Genomic DNA, 20,183 nt, shown 5'->3' with positions numbered 1-20,183 from the left:
TGACGAAATTTTTGATTGATTATTCGGACTCATTGAATATCGTATGTCAGGTGATAATAATGAAATTATTACTTTTTAATTTCTAATTAGGTGTAAGTATAATATGGTAGAGTGCGATCCGGAGAAAATTATGGGAACTGAAGAATCTGCTGAACGTGTATCAGAAGATATTGTGAACTTGATGGAGACACGGAACATATCGTGCATGTATATCGCACTTCCACCATTTGCAAGAGTAAGTGAATTAATATATGCATTATTAAATATACAGCCTAATAACAAATAGTTTACATTAATACTTCCATCATATATTTGCATTATGCAATTATATGCATTGGTTATTGGGATTTGAATCACTAACTAATTTGTTAATATTCTTCGGTTTTGTGTGACATTTCTCCAGAGATATGCATTATTTATTTATTATTTTTTCTTTTCAGAAATATAAATATGTGTTTCAAAAGCGCATTCCTAACATTTTCACACGGGAAGATGTAAGGAAAAATAGTCCATTGCTGGTCACAGATGCCATGCGTGACAACTACAATATATCACTCTTAGAACAGGAATTATGTATACGTAAGCTTTTTCTCTTTTATCTATGTGCGTGTGTTAAAATGTTTGCTATGTTATGCGATGGTAGATCATAATCTGTACATCCCTGGTTAACATCAACTGTGAGTGTACTATTCATCATAATGTTCTGGGTTTAATTAAACATAGATGAATTGGTATTCGTTATTATAATGCATTCTGACAAACAAAGTGATTCAAACGCTATATTCAAACGTTTATTCAAAAAAGACATCAAACAGGAATATTATTTACAACAGTTAACTGATAGTCAAGCAGTTCTAACAATGAGCAAATTTAGAAATAGCTGCCATCAACTGTACATAGAAGTGGGTAGACGCACAAAACCAAAAATTCAAAACAGGAAATGTGACAAATGTAACATGATTGAGGATGAAATCCATTTCATCACTGAGTGTGATCTCTATACAGAAAATAGACAAGAATTATATAGTCTATTCTCCAATCCACATTTCAAAAATTACAACAACAAAGATCAATTTATACACATTTTATGTCTACTCGGGTTATTAAATTACATACAGAAAGCTTACAAAACAAGAAAAGAAAAGGTGATAATTAATTAATGTATTGTTGTGCTATATTTTCAGTGTGATTTAGTTGTTGTTTATTTGAAGTCTATTATTGTATTGTATGTGTGGTTTAATTGTAGCTTATTTTAAAAAGCTTTAATACAGCAATTACCAAAACTGAAATGTCAGATTTCATTAAGAATGTAATAAAGCATTATTCTATTTTATTCTATTCTATAGACCAAATCATGACAATTGCGAATAACCAAGTATTTTGGGGAGCCACTAAGCTCAACCTACTTGTTGCATGACGGATATCTACTGTGACAATATTTATAATTTATGAACAATACGATATAAATACGCCTTCCCCATGAAAGACTTGAATATAATTAGAGAGTACAAAGATATCAGTGCAGACATACTGCATCACTAATGTAGTAGAATGAAGATGTCTAACGGATTTCCTTATATGTTCTGCTAAACAGGTTCCAAGTTTTTCATCTCTTGGGTTTATTCATACTGGTCGCAAATGGTTGTTATGAAAAGGGACGTCATCTCAGCAGAATCGATCAACATAAAGCAACTCCCTGGCTGGGATACAAAGCATTTACATTTAGTCAAATGAAAAATAAGGAGGTCACAGTCGATATAATACAAATAATACAACACACAAATAGGTTAATTGAAACCAAAAACAAAGAGAATCAGTCATCAGTTTTCTTCAAACGAGTATTTTCTCGTAATTCTACCAGTTACCGTACACGAGCAGAACAGATCTGTTGGCGAGTGTAACTGTGATGAGTGTGATGGAATACACAAAGACTACTCCATGGAAATATCAACTATATTGTGTTTAGTTTACCCAAAGCGTCTGGTTAATTAGTAACCATTTTATGCATATTATTTTCTTGTCCTAGCAGCTTTTAATTTTTTACTTAAATTACTGTACTTTCTGTGCCAAAAATGATCCAAATGAGTATTTGTTTTTCATATTAAATTACTAATATTTTATGGGGATGATTTGAAACAATAAATAATTGATATAATTTAATCGTAATTTCAAAGCTTCAAGCCAAATACTTGAATTTCCCGAATGATAATTTGAAATTTTACATAGTGAAATTTTACCAATATACAATGTTGAGCATTGGATAAACTCAATTGTACTAATCGTTGTAATAAGAGTTTCAGCTGCAGTTAGAAAAAATAGCACTCAGGTGTCAATAAAATCGGTTTTCTGTGGGAAGAGGAAAGTTCTACGATCATGCTAGAGAGACGGGTTGCCTGGCAGGCCCAGTGTACTAGCTTTGCTACTAACAATGACGAAAAAATCATGGTCGTGCCGGCCAATATGGCAGGACTGTTGTTATCTGCCACTCAATTTTATGATCGAGTGTCTTGTCGACCACACTATTCCTCACCCCAGCCATAATTATCTTCTTGCTGCACCAGAGCAACTGGGCAGGGCAGCTTCTCCACCAGTTGGCTTAACGTAAGGGATTGTTTTGTAATGCAAGCCAATACTAGAGATGAGTTGTCACATTAGACTAGAACCTTATTCTTTTGTACCTAATCCAGTAAGCGAGCTGGCACTCTCTTAATGGCCATCATCTCAAGAATTAAACATTGAAGTCTTATGTCCAGCAGCCACTTGATACATTATTTTGGTAAATTCATTTGCCAAGTGCCTATTACACTGCCACAAGTGTTTCATTCATTGAAAGACTATTGCAGATTATATTCTACATATGTGGAAAAAAGCTGGTTGTAGTTAGTTCAAGAAATGATGAACTTTGTTTTAAAAAAATCTTGAACTATCTGTATGAAGAACGCAAAATGCAAACCTATGAGATAAATAATATATCCACCCAAGTTAATTTCATCTAGCCATGAAGTGTTTCTGTGATGTTAAATGATTGACAGAAAGACTACTCATTTCAATATCTTTATTGCTACCGTACTGATGAACAGATGGATTCTGGATTCCCACATTTTTTTCTACTAGATGTTTATCTCCATCAGAAATATCAAAATAAGTTTGACGATATTTGAAAAAAAATATACTAAGTTATTTAGAACTCATTTTTATAGAAAAGTACAGGTGCTTTGAGGAAAATTGACATCAAATTGGAAACTGTTTCTTTCCAAAAAATACAAGTCATGATTAAATTCACTTGAAAAAGATACTCAAAATCAATTTATTTTTGAAATGGAAATTACACAAGAGTTCAAGTTGATTGCAATCAATTAACATAAAAGACACTGTAAATATACAACGAACACAAACTAATAGAGAAGGCAACACTTTTATAATCATAAATAAGTATTGTATGCACGTACAAACTTTTTTATTTGGATTTACTTTTTGGGCTTATGATTGCATAATATAGTCGAAAAATATCTCTGTATTGTTCCAATAGTGTACATGCAGCAAGTTTTGTACATTTTGTTTTCAAGATACAATTTGAAAACCATGTACTTATAAAATATCTGTATGTATATAAATATAACTTAATGTAGTTTATTGAGCTGTGTTCAATCAAACAGTCTGTCTAGTCTTCATCACTCCATGTATCTTGAACTGCATTTCCAACGGTTGAACTTGATTGCTTCTGTAAATAAAAACATGACTATTAAACAAAATACATAAACAGAAGAACTACCTAAAACACAAGTATTTTTTGAAGTGGAGATATAAAATGGTGAATACACTAATAGTTTGAATTCCAAGATTTCCAAAAATAATTAATTAATAAATAATTTTATGTTTGAAATTCCTGTAAAAGTAGCTAATGTGCATGAATGTTATGAACAGAACTTCTTTCTTATAGCTGTCTATGTCAAAATTAGAATAACAGCATAGCTATTGGTTACTAGGTTGAATCATGTGATATATTTACTTGTAACCATTAAAAAAGGAATTTGTTACACTGAGATGAAGATTACCACAGTAACAATTATTTATATTAAAGTTATACTAAAATGTTTAAAATTGCAAAAAAAAAGTGATTCTCTATAAAAGATGTATGCTTGGCTACTCAGATTACAAAATGGACACAGTACTGTTAGTCAGATGAAGAGTAGTCGCTGATTATTTTACAATGATCTTACAGCATTTGCAGTAACATCTTACAAATGTGACACAGAATACGTCTTGAAAGATAATTTTCTGTATTAAGTGTACAAGATCAGACTTGACTTTGGCGAAAATAATTAATCTTACATTGTCTTTCTTCTCAGCCACATCTGTTTTTTGTCCCAGTTCTGGTTCCCATATTAATATATTGCTATCATTACCAGCACTGTACAGCTCCTGCGAACACAGATAAATCTGAATGACTTTTCGTGTTTACACTCAAAGTAATGTATTCAAGTGAAAAAAAAAACACGAAATTATGTCAATCAGTTAGTACACTACAATATTTCAAGTTTGTAAATATTCTCCATTAACTTGCGACAAAGTAAGTCCGGAAAGTACTGAACACATTATAATGCACTTTAAAATTATCATATAACCTTCAGTTGAACCCATTGAGTGCTAAAAGTCGATTATTGTTGCCTTTCACATACTAAAACCCCCATTTTTGTCATATTTTTCCAAAACTTTGTTAAAGCGAAAGGGTCGTCACCTGTGCACGTGCGGGAATTGGGTCCCAAGCGACGATAAAAACACACGCCTAAAACGCAAAGGCTCATGGGTAGACACTTGTTTGTAAACAATGATATGCTATGGCCATCTGACGCATGCGCAGGTGACAACTCCCTCGCTTTAAGGTCTATAGAAATAGTAAATAATGGCTACTTGGGCCAAAATTATCAAAACAACTAGAAAAAAATACATAAAAATATGAAATATGCATTGTCGGGAAAGTTTACGACACTCAAAATGTTAATCAAAATATTACACTCGCTTTATGGCATATCCCATAGGCTACTATGGTTAGGATCCTGTATAAAATCACAGTACAATAAACTCCTGTATAGTGGAATGATTTAGCCGTCCACTTACGTTTGACATACACATACGCCTGCCAAAACATCATTCTGACTAAAAGCACTACAACAGACAGGTTTTTGAACACAAACTCCATCAAAACAACATCTGAAATATGTTGCCAACCTCAAGTACTGTAAATCATGTTGAAAAAGCCACATACTATTTTAACGAATTGTGGTAAAATGACGTAATAGCAAACTGTTGATTTAGCAAATCTCTCTTCTCTTTGTTGGTTTCCTATTTTTACAATAGTTGTTTGTCGCCGGCCAAAACAAATGCGCAGTTATCATCTCCATAAAAACAAAGAAAAACTGTCAAGTGTAATAAGAAAGCACTCCAGATTATGACGTTTTCTGTGTTGTTTACAAAGTGTGTGTGTGGAGAAAAAGACGTTGTTTGACCGCCATTTTGAATTTAAAATTAAGTCATTAGTGACATCTTAAATTATCGAACTAGTTCTCTCGCTAAATTCGCGAAAAAAAAGACATGTTTTACAGTATATAATATGCTAGTACTCCACAGCATAGGTTCATATACATTTATCAATTTGAACAAATGAAAAATGCTATAAAGAATGTATTTGAAATTAAATGTTTCATTCATGGAAACTTATTAAGTTTTATTAAGACATGGCTAGGTATGTGTGTTAATCTCTTTAACAAGACAAGAGAATTTAGAGATGCATATAGATACCTGGTATAAAGGATGGAATGTACAGCAATTGACGTTATTATAGTGGCCGATTAGAGTAGCAACGTACTCTCCAGTGTAGATATCAAATACAGCAATGTTACTGCCCATAGGCACAAACGCCACGTCAGGTGACCCTCCGTAAGATACTGTGAACTTTGAACCTTTACGACTGACATTGTCAACTTTCCCATAGTTTACCTATATAGTGGAAATAATGTATGCAAAATTTATGTTAATATTAGTCCTAAATAATTATTTACACTCATGTGACAGACATGATACAAAGTAGAGCAAGTTTATTTGTGCGATTCCTTCCTTTATTCTGCCCATGGCATTCAAAATGCATTTTTTGTGCAAAAATGATGATCAGTCATCTTCAATCAGATTTTGAAACAGATGCATGTGCGAATGTGTTACATGATGTAAGTGTAAAGTTTGAACATGTTCAGATCAGCCATGTTAGCAATAATATGGCTCCTAAAACAGCATTTGTTAAAATCATCAGTCAGCCATTTTGAATAGAATCTAAGAAAAAAACATGCACCAGGGACCCATTATGTTTAATGGGCATACCAAGTTTGAATGAAATATTGTCTATGCACAACCAAGATCCAGTTCCGGAATAGCAGAAATGCTAGATTTAGATGAATTTTCAGCACTAAAATGGCCGCCATGTGGCCATCTTCAATTGGATCATGAAACAAATGCATGTATGAAATGACGTGTGATGTATGTGTAAAGTTAGCATTATGCATTATGTTTGTCATTGTTTTAACCACAGAATTAACCTTCCAGAAGCAGTAAGACAGTAAGTTTGACTAACCAGTGTGTTTTTCCCAGACATCGTATCCCAAAGTCTCAGCCGGTCATCTGTGCCAAAACTTACTAGATACAGGCCATCACTTGTGAAGGAAAGTCCATTCACATGACCATTATGAGCTGTGTTCACTATGAGTAAAAAATACATGTACAATGAACTGAGGTATGGTATGGCGGTTGGAGAACACACTGGTTGGTAAGAACTAGTCGTTTGCAGGAGATGGGAAAAGAATGACATTGTCTTTTTGACATAATAACTGTTAATAAAACAACATACATTATCACAGTAGATCATAAGATAGTTCTGATCCACGCTCAACAAACATTGTCAGACATGCTCATGTTGGTCAGCAAAAATATAAATATATTATGTCATGGTAACATAAACACAAATAAATAACATACTGCAAAGCATACATGTAAAAAACAAAAACTATAACACAGATGCATATTTTTTTTTTAAATGTGCTTTTTTACTTGCTATCCTACCTTATCCATATTTGGATAGGTATATAATACTACATGACCACATCCACAATGCATAGGTGCTATAGACAGTGATTAACATAAACTAATGCATGAATATCACAATTAATCAAATAAATTAATTAATACCTGCTTCTGTTGATCCTTTTCCTTTTTCTCCATTATGTTGGTCCAGAATTGACAAGCAGCTCTTAGCTCTCCGTACGTCCCATAGCATTATTTTACTGTCTCGACTGTGTGTGAAAGACAAATATAATTTATACAAGAACTAGACCTTAGCATATAAAGTACCAGAAAGAAGAATGGTCAGCTTATATAAGGAGAGATACTGTCTGTTGGCAGATAACGTATTCATATTGCTGCAGCATGAATTATTCCCTGTTTTTATGCTATGAACACACCTCAATTTGTGAGCATTACAGCAATGTGCATTTCACAAGTAGTATGGCACCTAATATCAAACACACATGACATGGCAGTACTGCATTAAGATTAGTAACTTCTAAGAAAACATTGTCTGTTTTGCAAACAATATGTGAACTATTTATTCAATACCTTTTAACCTAAATTTCCAGACATTTTCTTTTCATGGTTATTTATATATAATTTCTTTTGATACATTTTGTGGCTTGTATTTGACTGTACATAATTTTTCAAATAAAATCACTTTTAAATGAAAAATGAGATTATTTATGGTTCATATACTGTAAAAAACTTTATTTTCGCTTGGAATTTATTTTCGCTTCATGGATGATTCTGTGAATATAAAAACCCAGCGAATATTTCTTTGTTCCTATATTTTACATTCAAAACATTAGTGAAAACAAATTCCATACAAAACATGAAAAACAATTTTTCAGCGAAAATGAATTCTAGCTAAAATAAAGTATTTCACAGTATTACTATATCACAAGACACTTGTATGAAGTTGAATGACAACATTTTCTCATTTTTTCTCCATAAAAGAAACCGGAGTTTCAATATTTCAATTACCGATACTATTAAAAAAAAATATATTTTTAATTTCACAGACTACACAGTGGATTAGTCACTGAAACATAACTGTAATAAATTATTCAGATGATAGATAGACTAGATCATACATTAGCAATATTATAATCCATAAAAGTGTATTTACATATTTTAAAGGTTTTTAAAAAGTTAAACAAAAAATTAATGAAATCGAAACTTTGTACATGATGGGCAAGATGTTTAAGTAATCAATTTAGGCCAGCTCACAAAAAACATGATTTATGACATGGACATGGAAGTCCCCTACAACCACACATACATGCATGTACATGCCAATGTTCCCTGTGCAATGTCCTCTATACTAGTAAGCAATATATTTTACCTTCCACTTGCTAGCAAGAATTCATCTCTTGGTGACCATTTTACTGAGAGTACAGACGCTTTATGTCCCCGAAGAACATGAGTTGACGATCCTGATTTGAGATCACAAAGAACAACCTGAGAATGGATGGTACCAACTGTAAATAAAAAAAAAAATAATATGACCAACCATAATACTAATTTGTTTTCTTTTATTTTCTGTGTTGCATTTGGATAAACATTTATTTTCCTAAATTCTTTTTTAAAAATAAACAAATGCATATTTAATCACCTGCTATAAGACAATGTTTTGTTGCCACGGATGACATATTATGATCATAAACTATGGTTTCAAACCGGAACACATCAGCTGGTTTCAACGCATTGGTATCCCACACTTTTAAAGTTTTATCCATGGAGCTTGAAGTGAATAGACCAGTGTCATGTGAATACCATTGCACTGTGTCTACACTGTATTTGTGAACATGACGAGAAGATCTAAAAAAAATAAAAGGATTATGAAGTTGGCTACAATACTGGCACAAGAAATTCCATGGCATAGGTAATCAAGCCTTGCTATCGGTACTTAGAGCAAAGCCCTTCCCTCTTGCTTCTCCAGGAGAAGTTAAAAAATGATACATGATGCAGTTTTAATTTATTTTTGTTGTATTAGGATTATTTAATACTACAAGTAGAAGATATATTTTCAACCTTGAGCATTTAATACATAATGCTTTCGAATACATGCATTAAAGGTTGATTATGATGACAAAAACATGCTCCAAAACAGAAAACAAACTTTTCCCCATTCTACACACTTTACACTGACATGTATGCAAAATTGCCAAAAAAACTGACGTGCAAGATGACACGAAACCTAACCCAAAGTATCCTAAACACGGGTCCTACTATTTAACGCCCGGACACGCGAGGGAGTGTCCGGGCACGCGTGGAGGCGAACAGGAGGGAATACCTAACGCGCGGGGCAGCGGCAGCAATCCTTGTACTGTATAATATTCGTTTATGCTCAAAATTTGAACCAGAGTGGCGAATTCGAGCAGCTATCCACACTTTTTATGATCGGCGCCCGGGCATTCCGGCGAGTCGAGTCCGCCATGTTGTTTACTAATTTTGGTTAATTTCATTTGAAGCAATCAGTTGGAAGTGATCCAAAATTGGAATCAAAGGTTGAAGACAGTAACTTGAGTAAAGCAATGTATGAATACGCATGATATCTGGTCTATACTTACCGTCCAATAGTGCAGACTGATGGACAGGTGTAATTTTCCTGTGGTCTACATTCTAAATCGCATATAACAATCACACCCTCAGTTCCACCAGATAATAAGCTATCAAAAAAAGTAGGATTATATATGTCAATGTAAATATGAAACTAGCCTTCTAATGATCATTTTATATAGTTTAATTTTATCATTACAACATTTTTTATTTGGAGTATATTTTTACACTGATTCTTTATGAGTTGAATGTCACATTCCCTGTTGTCTAGAGTAATCTTCCCAAGTATGTCCTGAATATTTTAAGAAAGCAACGTCGGCTTATAGCCAGCTTGGACTGTAATGTACGTCAAACCAGCTTGGGCCTATCCAAACACCAATTTAAGAATTTTACTATAAATATTATAAAAATCAGTAAAATGGGTGACCATTTGTTTACACACAGGACCGCACCATCCTGACACAGAACAACCTTTGTGTTCATGAAATTAAGGTAATTTACACCTCAAACAATGGTCATTTCTAGACTAGCCTACAGAGAGATTATCCATATTATGCGTCTTATAGTTGTTCAAAGACAAAAAAAATAGATTAGAATTGCTTGAGATTGTTCAGTCATTAGATCATAACTGAAACTGTCTAATTTGTTTTGCAAGATGATCATAAAGCATATAGGGTATAATCAGATATACATGTAGTATATTCTTAACCACGAGTTCAGGACTGTTTTGTGGCTTCTTCGTACTAACAGGGAATGTGTTCTTGTCTTGATAATTATTGACAATTTAAATTTTAGTTCAATTGAAATTGGTTGTTGTTCAATAACGTAGCCGAGGACTTGAACAACAAGTTCGGTGTGCCTGCACGGTCTTTCTCAGCCTAATACATTCAACTACGGCGAGTAAAAAAGACCGCGATTCGCACGGTGTGGACACTGTAAAGAACTGTCCCAAATAAATACTATAATCGAATTCCCATACTTAAATGTTCGTTGACATGAGCAAACTTACTATCTTCCCTCAACTGGGTCGATATCCAGTGTGTTGACTCCACTATCGTGAATTCGTTGCACATCTCTGTCTTTACTCAGTTCCAAACTGAAGATCCTCCGAGTCGCTTCAGCTCTTGACAAAGCACTCGGCCGATGAGTCCCGTTTTCTCGCGCGGAGAGAAAGCTTAGCATTCCCACACATAATCTGTGAGAAATACTTTATGAAAAGTATGATATTTAACAATCAACAATTCACAATTTTTTTGCTGACACAGGGATTTCGAGATATTACTTCCGCACACAATCCTCAAATATCGTCTTTGTCAGCCATTATCCAGTGACCCTCGACCTGCCTGACGCCGACCAATCACATTCGCTTCTTCGGTCAACCGGAAGTATTGAAATATCAGCTGGAGTGAAGTGGTTCACAGTTCTGGTACCGGGGTTGTTTATCATTCAGTGGATATTATTTTAGGCAACAATGAATTTTCTGCGGTCATTATTTGGTTCAGGTCGGGCAGCAAAATACGTAAAACAATTCGTAGGTTCAGATCACCTAGGAAATAAATATTATGAGATTCAATCAAGAACAACTGCATTTGGTGAGTATGTAATCTGAATTTAGAAACACGGTGTGCTGCCACCTATAGGGTTTTGTGAAAAAAGAAAACTGGATTTGTCGAGGGTTAGAGTAAAATAAAAATTGCACAATGGTGAATAAACAAATGGGCGAATGCAAATAAAAACAAAAATAATAACCATCATAATAGAATTCCCCACAAAAAATTTTGCAATCCAAACAAGAGAAATCAACATTTCTCTTGTTTAAATGAGATTAGTGATTACGGTATGGTGTGGTAAGTATGATAAGTATTATTTTTATTTATTTATATGTAGGCTCATGTGGAGTAGGCTAAACGCAGTGATCATGATTCTGGGTCTTTCTTTTCCTTTATTAGGTGGACAGAGAAAAGCACGAAGATTAGTAGAACTATCAACAAAATTCCATGAATACGAGCCAGATTCAATTCCGATAGAGTGGGATTGTGAGTACATGTCTATACAATAAATGTTCTTGCACTGCTGAATAATGTCACATAGAGGATTTGTTAGGTCAAGAAAAAATAATCAGAAACTTGAATATTTAATTTCTGTAGCCAGAAGTAGTTGGCGATCTCCAACTATTGATGACAGTAGCTTCAAATAACATGAACGACTGGGTTGAGCGTGATGCAAAGTTCATGTGTTAGTCACTAAAAATTCCTTTACAATATCTTCGACCTGAAAAATCTGGATAAACGAGATTTACAGAAAGTGTAATTAGATGGCATGTTTAAACATAATGAAAACAACAATAAACTGATTTTCAAATAAATTTCACCATTCTCAGTAATGTGTGTGTTACTTTATGATACTCGCGTGTACATGTAGAGATGCATCAATATAATTTTAATATTGTAAAATACTTTGTTTTCGTTAGAGGAATGATTCAGTGAAAATAAAATCCAGCGAATATACCTTTTTTCCTATACTTTATATTCAACTCGTCACAAATCAGTGAAAATTCATTCCATACAAAACACCCAAAAAGTCTTTTCAGCGAAAATTAATTCCAGCTAAAATAAGGTATTTTACAGTAGTACATTAATGAAAATGGCCGCCAAAATCTCTTGAAGCCACAAGACTTGTTTTTGAACCCCAACCACTGTTCAATTCTCTACAATGATTATGTCCACTCTTCCAAATACCAAGGTTTCCATGGTGATGGGAACAGTGGACGCAATGTCAGTAGAGAATGCAACACTATCTGGGAGACAAAAGTCACTTGACTCCATGAGATCTCGGCAGCCATTTACAAATAATGTGTATTCTGTAATAATCAGGATTATTTCATTACAACATAGCATGGATCAGGAGAAAAAGAGACAACCCACCGACAATGGAAGAGGTTTTTGGTAGAGAGAAGAACACAGAAATCAGAAAAACTCGAGCCATGGAAGTCGACCAGCGAGACAAAGAGGTATAATACACCTACGCATGAAGTCATGCCCTCAAGTGACGAAACAATTCAATGACATGAAAATGATTTTGATAGGTGAAAGCATTGTCCTTCAAAATGACAACTCTAGCAGTGAGGCATCCATCATTTACAATATATAGCAATTCTTGATAAAACGTTATTTTTTACATTAAATCATTGTGGTTAGAGATTTTCATGACATCATCCCAAAGTATATTCGTTTCTAAATTTGTTTAATTCTGATGATGATTTATAGCAACAATAATGAAACGCCAACAGTGTCATATTGGATTTGGAGAGGGATCCAGACATCACAATGTGTTCAGCGTCGCCTAACACAATACCTTGCCATGGACCCTTCTCCTTATCCAACTATGGGGGATTCATTAAAGTTTAAATAAAGGGCAACAACAGATCAATACAGATAAGGTGAACAGTGTCCATTACACCCATTTACATCATGGATGCACTTTGTCACTATAGGGCACGACTACTGGTAAAATAAGAGATATATTATTACTTTATAATGAAATACAACAAATCCTGACTTTGCTGGCCATCAACATTCACCTCACTACTATGGCAGATACTGTTCAGCCAGTGTGTGTTTTAAAGTCTGCCCTCTCTGGCAAGCTGCTGCTCTCCTAAATGATGACCAATTTTTTTCTATTTGCAATGTCTACCATTCTTTTACGTCATACTATTATTATTATTGTGCATCATCTTAGTTTTTTAGCTTTATAAGTTTCCACCAAATTCTTCAGGCCACTCTTCATGGAGTTTTCAAAGGAAGATCTCTTACTGGAACTTATGTATTTAAATTTCAGTGGGCTCAATCTTAGAAAATAGGGACATGTAACTTCTACAGAGACAAAATAAAATCCAGTTTTCTGTGTGCAATGTGGATTATAATCTCCTGTAATAGATAATCTCATTAATGCATATACCTAGTAGATTTACACATCTGAAAACAGTTGTTAGATTTTTATATGTTTGATAAGTTATGTTGTGCCATTATTCACATTTGTCACTGTATAACAGGTAGTCTAAGTTATATCGTTTTTAAATATGATGACAAATCTACTTGCTATAATGACACTAATTTTGACAGATTATTGTTTACTATTGGGCAGTTTTGTTTCTCGTAGAGAAAATTGACTCATTTTGTTTCTCTTTCCTGTTTTCATAGTGGAATAAAAACTGTTAACTTTGCAATTTTTAAGTTTCACTTGTATCAATAGACTTGGCTATTCAGTTTTGATCCAATGTAATTTTTCAGATTATATTCTAACCACAAAATTGGTTCATGTTTTGTAGCTACACCCTGGCAGCCATGTTTGGCTTATGGAATAGGAAAGAATGCAACAGTAGACTGGTATTGTGACATAGCTTTGTCAGTTCCTCTAAAAAGATTACATTAAGGTTAACTAAGGTTACATGAAAGGGATACCCACAGTTGCATGTCCCTGTTCTCCAAGGTCTATAGCTGAAATCGATAACCAATTCCGCCTGAGTCAAACAGCGCCCTCAACCACAAACTATGGTACCGTATTTGTTTTAACCAAGGCATTTTCATGGTGAGCAGGATTTAGAAGATAAGAAATTAAAATTAGTTTAGTAACCAGGGCTGTGATAGGTTGATTCTAATGAGCATTTAGTAACCAGGGCTGTGATAGGTTGATTCTAATGAGCATTTTGATTAATTTAGTTGAAAATGTTAGTTTAGTACACATGGTTTGTTTGAAATTGTCATTTGTGTAGGGGCTAGTAAAAATTAATCAAACTTAATTCTGAATCTTAATTTTTCATGAATTATAATAGAGAAATAGTTTGATTTAATTTGAGATTAGATGAAAACAACTGTATGAGTTGACACAAGTAATTTACTCTCAGTTTATATAATATTTACTAAAATTTATTTTTGTTGAACGTGGGGATAATAAACCAATATTCTGCAGTATTCAAAAAGTGAATATAGGAGTGGATATTAGTGGTGCAAGGTTCTCTATAATTTATATCTCTGTTACACCTTGCACAGCTACAACAGAAGGCACGTGAAGAGGGCTTGATAGCTGACTCGGCTCACACCATACCAAAAGGACATGCATCTGCCAAAGTCTATCAAAACATTGATAAGTCATCTGATGCTACCACAACGGGAAGCGAGTTTCAGCCAGGTGCATGGGAGCCACCAGGAAAGAAATAACTGTGCATCTATTATGACCAATGTTCAATGTATTCAGGGATACCAGCAAAGAGACTTGATTATTAAAATCAATTGTTTTGGACACATGGGTACCATTACATGCAATTTACTACATAGGATGGATGCTACAAAGAAAGTTTTGACACTACATTTTTTGTATTCTTTAAGACTTTTCAAATGATATTTTAAAAGTTGAATGGGGAACTTTTTGTATGTAGAACCTTTCAATCTAATCTAAAGTGAGTTTAACAAATTACGGGGAAATTTTGATATGACTAAAATACATTTATATAGCAAAGTTGAACTGGTTCACTACAAATAATGTTGAATTACCGCAATCTGATTAAAATCTGATGTAGTGTACGGGCTTTAATTATTTTGGCTATAAACTTATTTTATTTTTTTTTATTTTTTTTATTAATGCCCTTTTATTTTATTATTTTACTTTGATTTTGATTTTTTTTTTAATTCCGCCCTACCTACATCTGATCCTACGCCTATGTAAGTCCCGTTCAAATCTCGCGTAAGTAACAGCCAATCACAGCCCTCCTTTTATACAGGCTGTCGGTTGCTTACTTTTCAGTGTAGCGACACTCTACGGGCAATCTTTTTGTACATTATATTTTGCCCACTTGAATAAACCATTAATAGAAAATTGCTAGTATATTTTTATTTGCAAAAGAAATTCCACAGCATTTTACAATTTTTGTCATTACATTGAATATTTTTTTCACTTCCAACAAATGTGTACACTTCCAGATACATCTTCGCCAGCCAAGGTTCGTTCATTCAGTCATCGCTTCAATTTTACATCACTGAGCATAATTATCTAGAATGGAAGCAAAAAAATAAGTATATCGTAATGATTAGAACACTGTAAACAGCTATAGTAAACAATGCAAACTGATTTTAAATTGTATAACGGTCACCGGCCCACGGCATCGACGCAAAAAATTGGAGCAAAAAATATTTCCTGATCAATTGCGTTGTGTTCCAATAAAAAATATTTTATTCCAGTCCAAATCAGCTCAATTACTTTAATAAAGAGTTATTGTATAATGTACAAAATGTTGATACAATTTGATGAATATTTACAGCTCTGCTTCAATGCCGTAGACGATGTTGGCCCAATCGTCAACAAAACATCACCCGTCTCCAGGGCAGGCGACTGGAAAAAGACACTGGTGTTCGGTCGAAACGGTGGAAACAAAATCGTCACTCCCAGAATAACTATGCAAAATAACGATCTAAAGTCGAACCATTCGAGCCACAATTTTAACATAAAAATGACTTTCGTTGCATTTGACAATGATAAACGTACCGAAAAGCCGTGTTATTCTCGGTCGCTAACGTCAGTATAATCCGCCATTTTATTTGACTGTGTTTGCCACCCGACTCCGCCCGGTGACGTCATCATGTGCGCTATAGAAGGAGGTCTGTGATTCGTTGACTAAAATCGTCGATAGTGGGTCTCATTGAAATCTTGTTACATAGGCGTCGGATCAGATGTAGGTAGGGCGGAATTAAAAAAAAATCACAAAATCAAAATCAAAGTAAAATAATAAAATAAAAGGGCATTAATAACAAAAGTAATAAAAAATATAATTAAAATAAGTTTATAGCCAAAATAATTAAAGCCCGTAAACTACATCAGATTTTAATCAGATTGGAATTACCGGTACATCTGTTATGTTATACTACAAATTACTTTGTAAGTATATCTTAAATATGAGCTGGTCACAGTAGTAAAACTGCTTATTGTTGTGAATAATTGACAGTAGTCATTTTGTAACATAATTATTACTGTACAATAAATATTTGAATTTGCTACACTTTTCCGTTGCATCATTCGTATCCCTTTTCCTTTACAATCCATAGCCGACGTGTTGTACTGCATTGACAAGATTGTCAAACCCAGTCATACACAAGCAAAGGTGCTTGCCTTGAATTAGTGGTGTACATTGCCAGACAATGTAGAAGTGGTTAACATTATCATCCAAACTCTTCGAATGACGAAATTTAGTCATGACCCACAAAAGGAAACTACCACCAGTCTTAAACTCCTATACAGAGTTCTATTGCTTGATCTGATGCTTGTCGCTGATTGGTTGATGCATCACAGTGGTACTATGTTCATGAAAACACTCCCATGCGGATGCTTGATTTTCAACCTGACAAAACTGTAAGTGACGTTTGTAGATTCAGGCAGTTTTCAAAGTGAGAAGCTCATTTTTTACTTTCTATAGAACAAACCGAGTTAGCTTGTCAATACTATGACATGTTTTCACTTGTTTATATTTCTGCACCTGGCAATCGGCAGAATGGTCAGTTTGAAAAACTGAGTAACACCTTAGTAAGCGATATTCCATGATAAAATTATTTTCTTTTGTAAATTATTATTATATGTAATTATTATTTCCCCTCTTGCGTTAAAAAAAAATTAATTATTAGCTATCGATAACATATTTTAACACTTGGCTGTGTGTGGTGGCACAGATACCATAGATGTCCTAACTGTAAGGAACTCCGGGAAGGAGAAGGAGAATGAGGTCTGCATAGTGCAAGGCTTGTTGTGAAAATTGGAGTATCGTTAAAGGAATAAATATTTTACGAAATAGTGTCAAAATGCTGGCATGTATGAAACTGCACACCCCTATTATACTTTTATGACAGTATCAGTAATATTTAAAAAAAATCCTTTCCATATTTCCAATTTTCATCCTGGATTAGTTGACAAGTAATTTGTGATTCATTGATTTGTGAATTATACTTTGTTCAGATGGGAAACTCAATGACATGGCAGTGGATCCTCTAACACATTGACCATGATCACAGTGGATCCTCTAACACATTGACCATGATCACAGTGGATCCTCTAACACATTGACCATGATCACAGTGGATCCTCTAACACATTGACCATGATCACAGTGGATCCTCTAACACATTGACCATGATCACAGTGGATCCTCTAACACATTGACCATGATCACAGTGGATCCTCTAACACATTGACCATGATCACAGTGGATCCTCTAACACATTGACCATGATCACAGTGGATCCCCTAACACATTGACCATGATCACAGTGGATCCTCTAACACATTGACCATGATCACAGTGGATCCTCTAACACATTGACCATGATCACAGTGGAGTTGTCTTAAAGTTACCCTTTAATTCTTTTTTACTTTTTTTTTTTAATCAGAATTCTAAATATTAATAAATCATACAAAATAGTCTTCAGTTAAAAAGTTAACCTTGGGAGAGGCCACTGCAAACAAACATCTCTGTCAATCAAAGAACAGCAGTCAGTTATCTTTTTTTTCTTTTTCTGGTTTTCCTCGTGCTTTCCTTATATTTGCTTCCCTTTTTGCTTTCCTTTTCTTGTCCTTTTCTTTCTTCTCAATATCTTTTGCCAGGAAGTATGCCAGTATGCCACTCAGGATAAAAAATGGTGTGAGACAAAGCAGGACTGTATAGATGAACCCTCCTGGATCTTTGGCAGCCCATATTATAATGTTCTTCTCCAACCATTCTTTCCATGTGTCTGCTGGTTCCCAACCCATACTGAGAAGTCTAAAGAAAATAAATAAAATGTATTTATCAAATCTTATTTATACAGAATATTTTTTTAAATTGTAGATTTTATTACATCCCCTCTGATCTGGAATTAGGTGCCAAGTGTTTGTTTTGAGAGTGGAAGCTGATTAATCATAAGTAAAGCCATCTTGAAACTCATCTCGTGCCTGAAGAGTAAATACAAATTACAAACATGTGACTTTAAGAATTGAATGGAAGCATACATGTAGTTCTAACTACACCCCCCTTATGTTCCACAAATACAATAGTATATGCAGCGTTTCACACAATGCCAGAATCCCTTATTTCTTTCATAGTGTTTCTTCTTTAATTATTTTCTCGGGTAGGTAGAGATGTTACAAGGAAATATTCCCAAGCTAAAAAAAATGAACTCGGCACCAAAATGTATAAAAAAAAAATAACTATTTGTAGCCTAACAATATTTAGTTCAGAGCAGAGTATATTAAGGTTTTTGAACATCTTAATGTCCCGTCAATTCTTAGTTGACTGTCACGGCTGTACTCAAGTAATAAAAATAAAACTTATATTGCCTATCCCAATATAGCTTGCAGCACGTTACACGTATAAAGGATGTTTACAATAATTGTCTCCTTCCCCATTACAATTGACATGCTATGAAAATTGAGTTGACTTAGTCCTCCAGGGACTATGACTTATTAAGTTCAGTCTCAGACTACTAATATTAATATAATATAATATTATACTAATATATATAATATTCCTAAAGAAATTAACAGTGATTACCAAAACTTAAACAAAAACGAACAATTTAATCTTGTACTACAGTCACCAAATACAAATCATCTTATCACTCTCTGCAAATATTTAGTTAAATATAAACAAAACTAATTCTTTTATTTTGTCATGTTCTTTTATATTTTATACATATTCTGTGCTGCATACAGATATACTTACATATCACGGTATTTTAATATTTCTTATATTATTAATAATTGTCTGTAGTATTTTTGTCGTTCATCAATTTTGAGTTCTTTTTTAAATCATTTTTTACATTTCATGTACTTTTATTATTTACTTTATTAATCTGAAAACCTAAAAAGAAATGTTAAATCTTTCTTTACGGTATCAATAAAGCATTATTCTATTGATGGGGGTAATGGAGAGATTTTACCTCCTCAACTCCCATGTTCTATTCTGTTCTGAGGTTCAGTTGCACAATTAACAGTGAGGTCGTCTAAGGTTAGTGTCACATTCCCGGAAGATTAGATCAAGTAAGGTCAATTACGTCGAATGCAACACTGCTCAATATGACATTAAAGTTCATGTGGTGTAAGCATAGTTATACATCTATAGACGGTAGACCGCTGTTTTTACCATTGAAGGAACTAATTTGAGTCAAGGTTTGAAAAAAATGTAACAACCATTACAGAACAAAACAAGCTGGTATGTGTAACCACCACTTACCCTGCTTGAACAGTCGTCGAGTGTACAAAGAGCAGCAATGTCAAAGAAGCCAGAAATCCCTCATGTATCTCGTATACCAATGCTAAAATTCCAACAAACAAGTCGACGCTAAAAGACTATGGAGGCTGCCATTTTGACAAAAGGATTATGGGAAGCAGGAAAAGCCGAATAAAAAAGTGGGTGAAATGAAAAAAAATTATACAAGTTAAAAACGTATAAGCCAGTTAAGAATTGTCTTATGAACAAAATAATTCATAAGTCT

General features: G+C 33.9%; 3 protein-coding genes and 2 long non-coding RNA genes across 5 annotated transcripts; 2 read left to right on the top strand and 3 right to left on the bottom strand.

Moving 5' to 3' along the window:
- The first annotated feature begins 508 nt into the window (after positions 1-508).
- LOC144349943 (uncharacterized) lies at positions 509-2,166 on the top strand. The gene is made up of 2 exons (XR_013420096.2): positions 509-579; positions 1,595-2,166. It is a non-coding gene; the product is annotated as an uncharacterized LOC144349943 (long non-coding RNA).
- Positions 2,167-3,520: 1,354 nt separating this feature from the next.
- On the bottom strand, positions 3,521-11,005 carry LOC100372314 (DNA excision repair protein ERCC-8-like). The gene is made up of 9 exons (XM_002733610.4): positions 10,685-11,005; positions 9,687-9,785; positions 8,729-8,934; positions 8,459-8,594; positions 7,234-7,337; positions 6,623-6,747; positions 5,800-5,997; positions 4,333-4,422; positions 3,521-3,721 (listed from the first exon to the last, which is right to left on the bottom strand). Exons 1-9 carry the CDS (start codon positions 10,855-10,857, stop codon positions 3,662-3,664), a joined length of 1,191 nt encoding a protein of 396 aa, XP_002733656.1. The 5' UTR covers positions 10,858-11,005; the 3' UTR covers positions 3,521-3,661.
- A 66-nt stretch (positions 11,006-11,071) lies between these two features.
- On the top strand, positions 11,072-15,057 carry LOC100372463 (NADH dehydrogenase [ubiquinone] 1 alpha subcomplex assembly factor 2-like). Its single transcript, XM_002733611.4, has 4 exons — positions 11,072-11,267; positions 11,625-11,711; positions 12,570-12,685; positions 14,724-15,057. The coding sequence occupies exons 1-4, from the start codon at positions 11,147-11,149 to the stop codon at positions 14,889-14,891; spliced, it is 492 nt and encodes a 163-aa protein (XP_002733657.1). The 5' UTR covers positions 11,072-11,146; the 3' UTR covers positions 14,892-15,057.
- A 482-nt stretch (positions 15,058-15,539) lies between these two features.
- Positions 15,540-16,327, bottom strand: LOC146738910 (uncharacterized). Its single transcript, XR_014930373.1, has 2 exons — positions 16,213-16,327; positions 15,540-15,720 (listed from the first exon to the last, which is right to left on the bottom strand). It is a non-coding gene; the product is annotated as an uncharacterized LOC146738910 (long non-coding RNA).
- A 1,724-nt stretch (positions 16,328-18,051) lies between these two features.
- LOC100372612 (small integral membrane protein 15-like) lies at positions 18,052-20,052 on the bottom strand. Its single transcript, XM_002733612.3, has 2 exons — positions 19,922-20,052; positions 18,052-18,472 (listed from the first exon to the last, which is right to left on the bottom strand). The coding sequence occupies exon 2, from the start codon at positions 18,460-18,462 to the stop codon at positions 18,205-18,207; it is 258 nt and encodes an 85-aa protein (XP_002733658.1). The 5' UTR covers positions 18,463-18,472; positions 19,922-20,052; the 3' UTR covers positions 18,052-18,204.
- Positions 20,053-20,183: the final 131 nt, after the last annotated feature.

The sequence above is a fragment of the Saccoglossus kowalevskii genome, chromosome 9 (assembly GCF_978046115.1).
Source record: "Saccoglossus kowalevskii chromosome 9, keSacKowa6.1, whole genome shotgun sequence".
Lineage (NCBI taxonomy): Eukaryota > Metazoa > Hemichordata > Enteropneusta > Harrimaniidae > Saccoglossus > Saccoglossus kowalevskii.
This window is presented reverse-complemented; position numbering and strand designations above follow the sequence as displayed.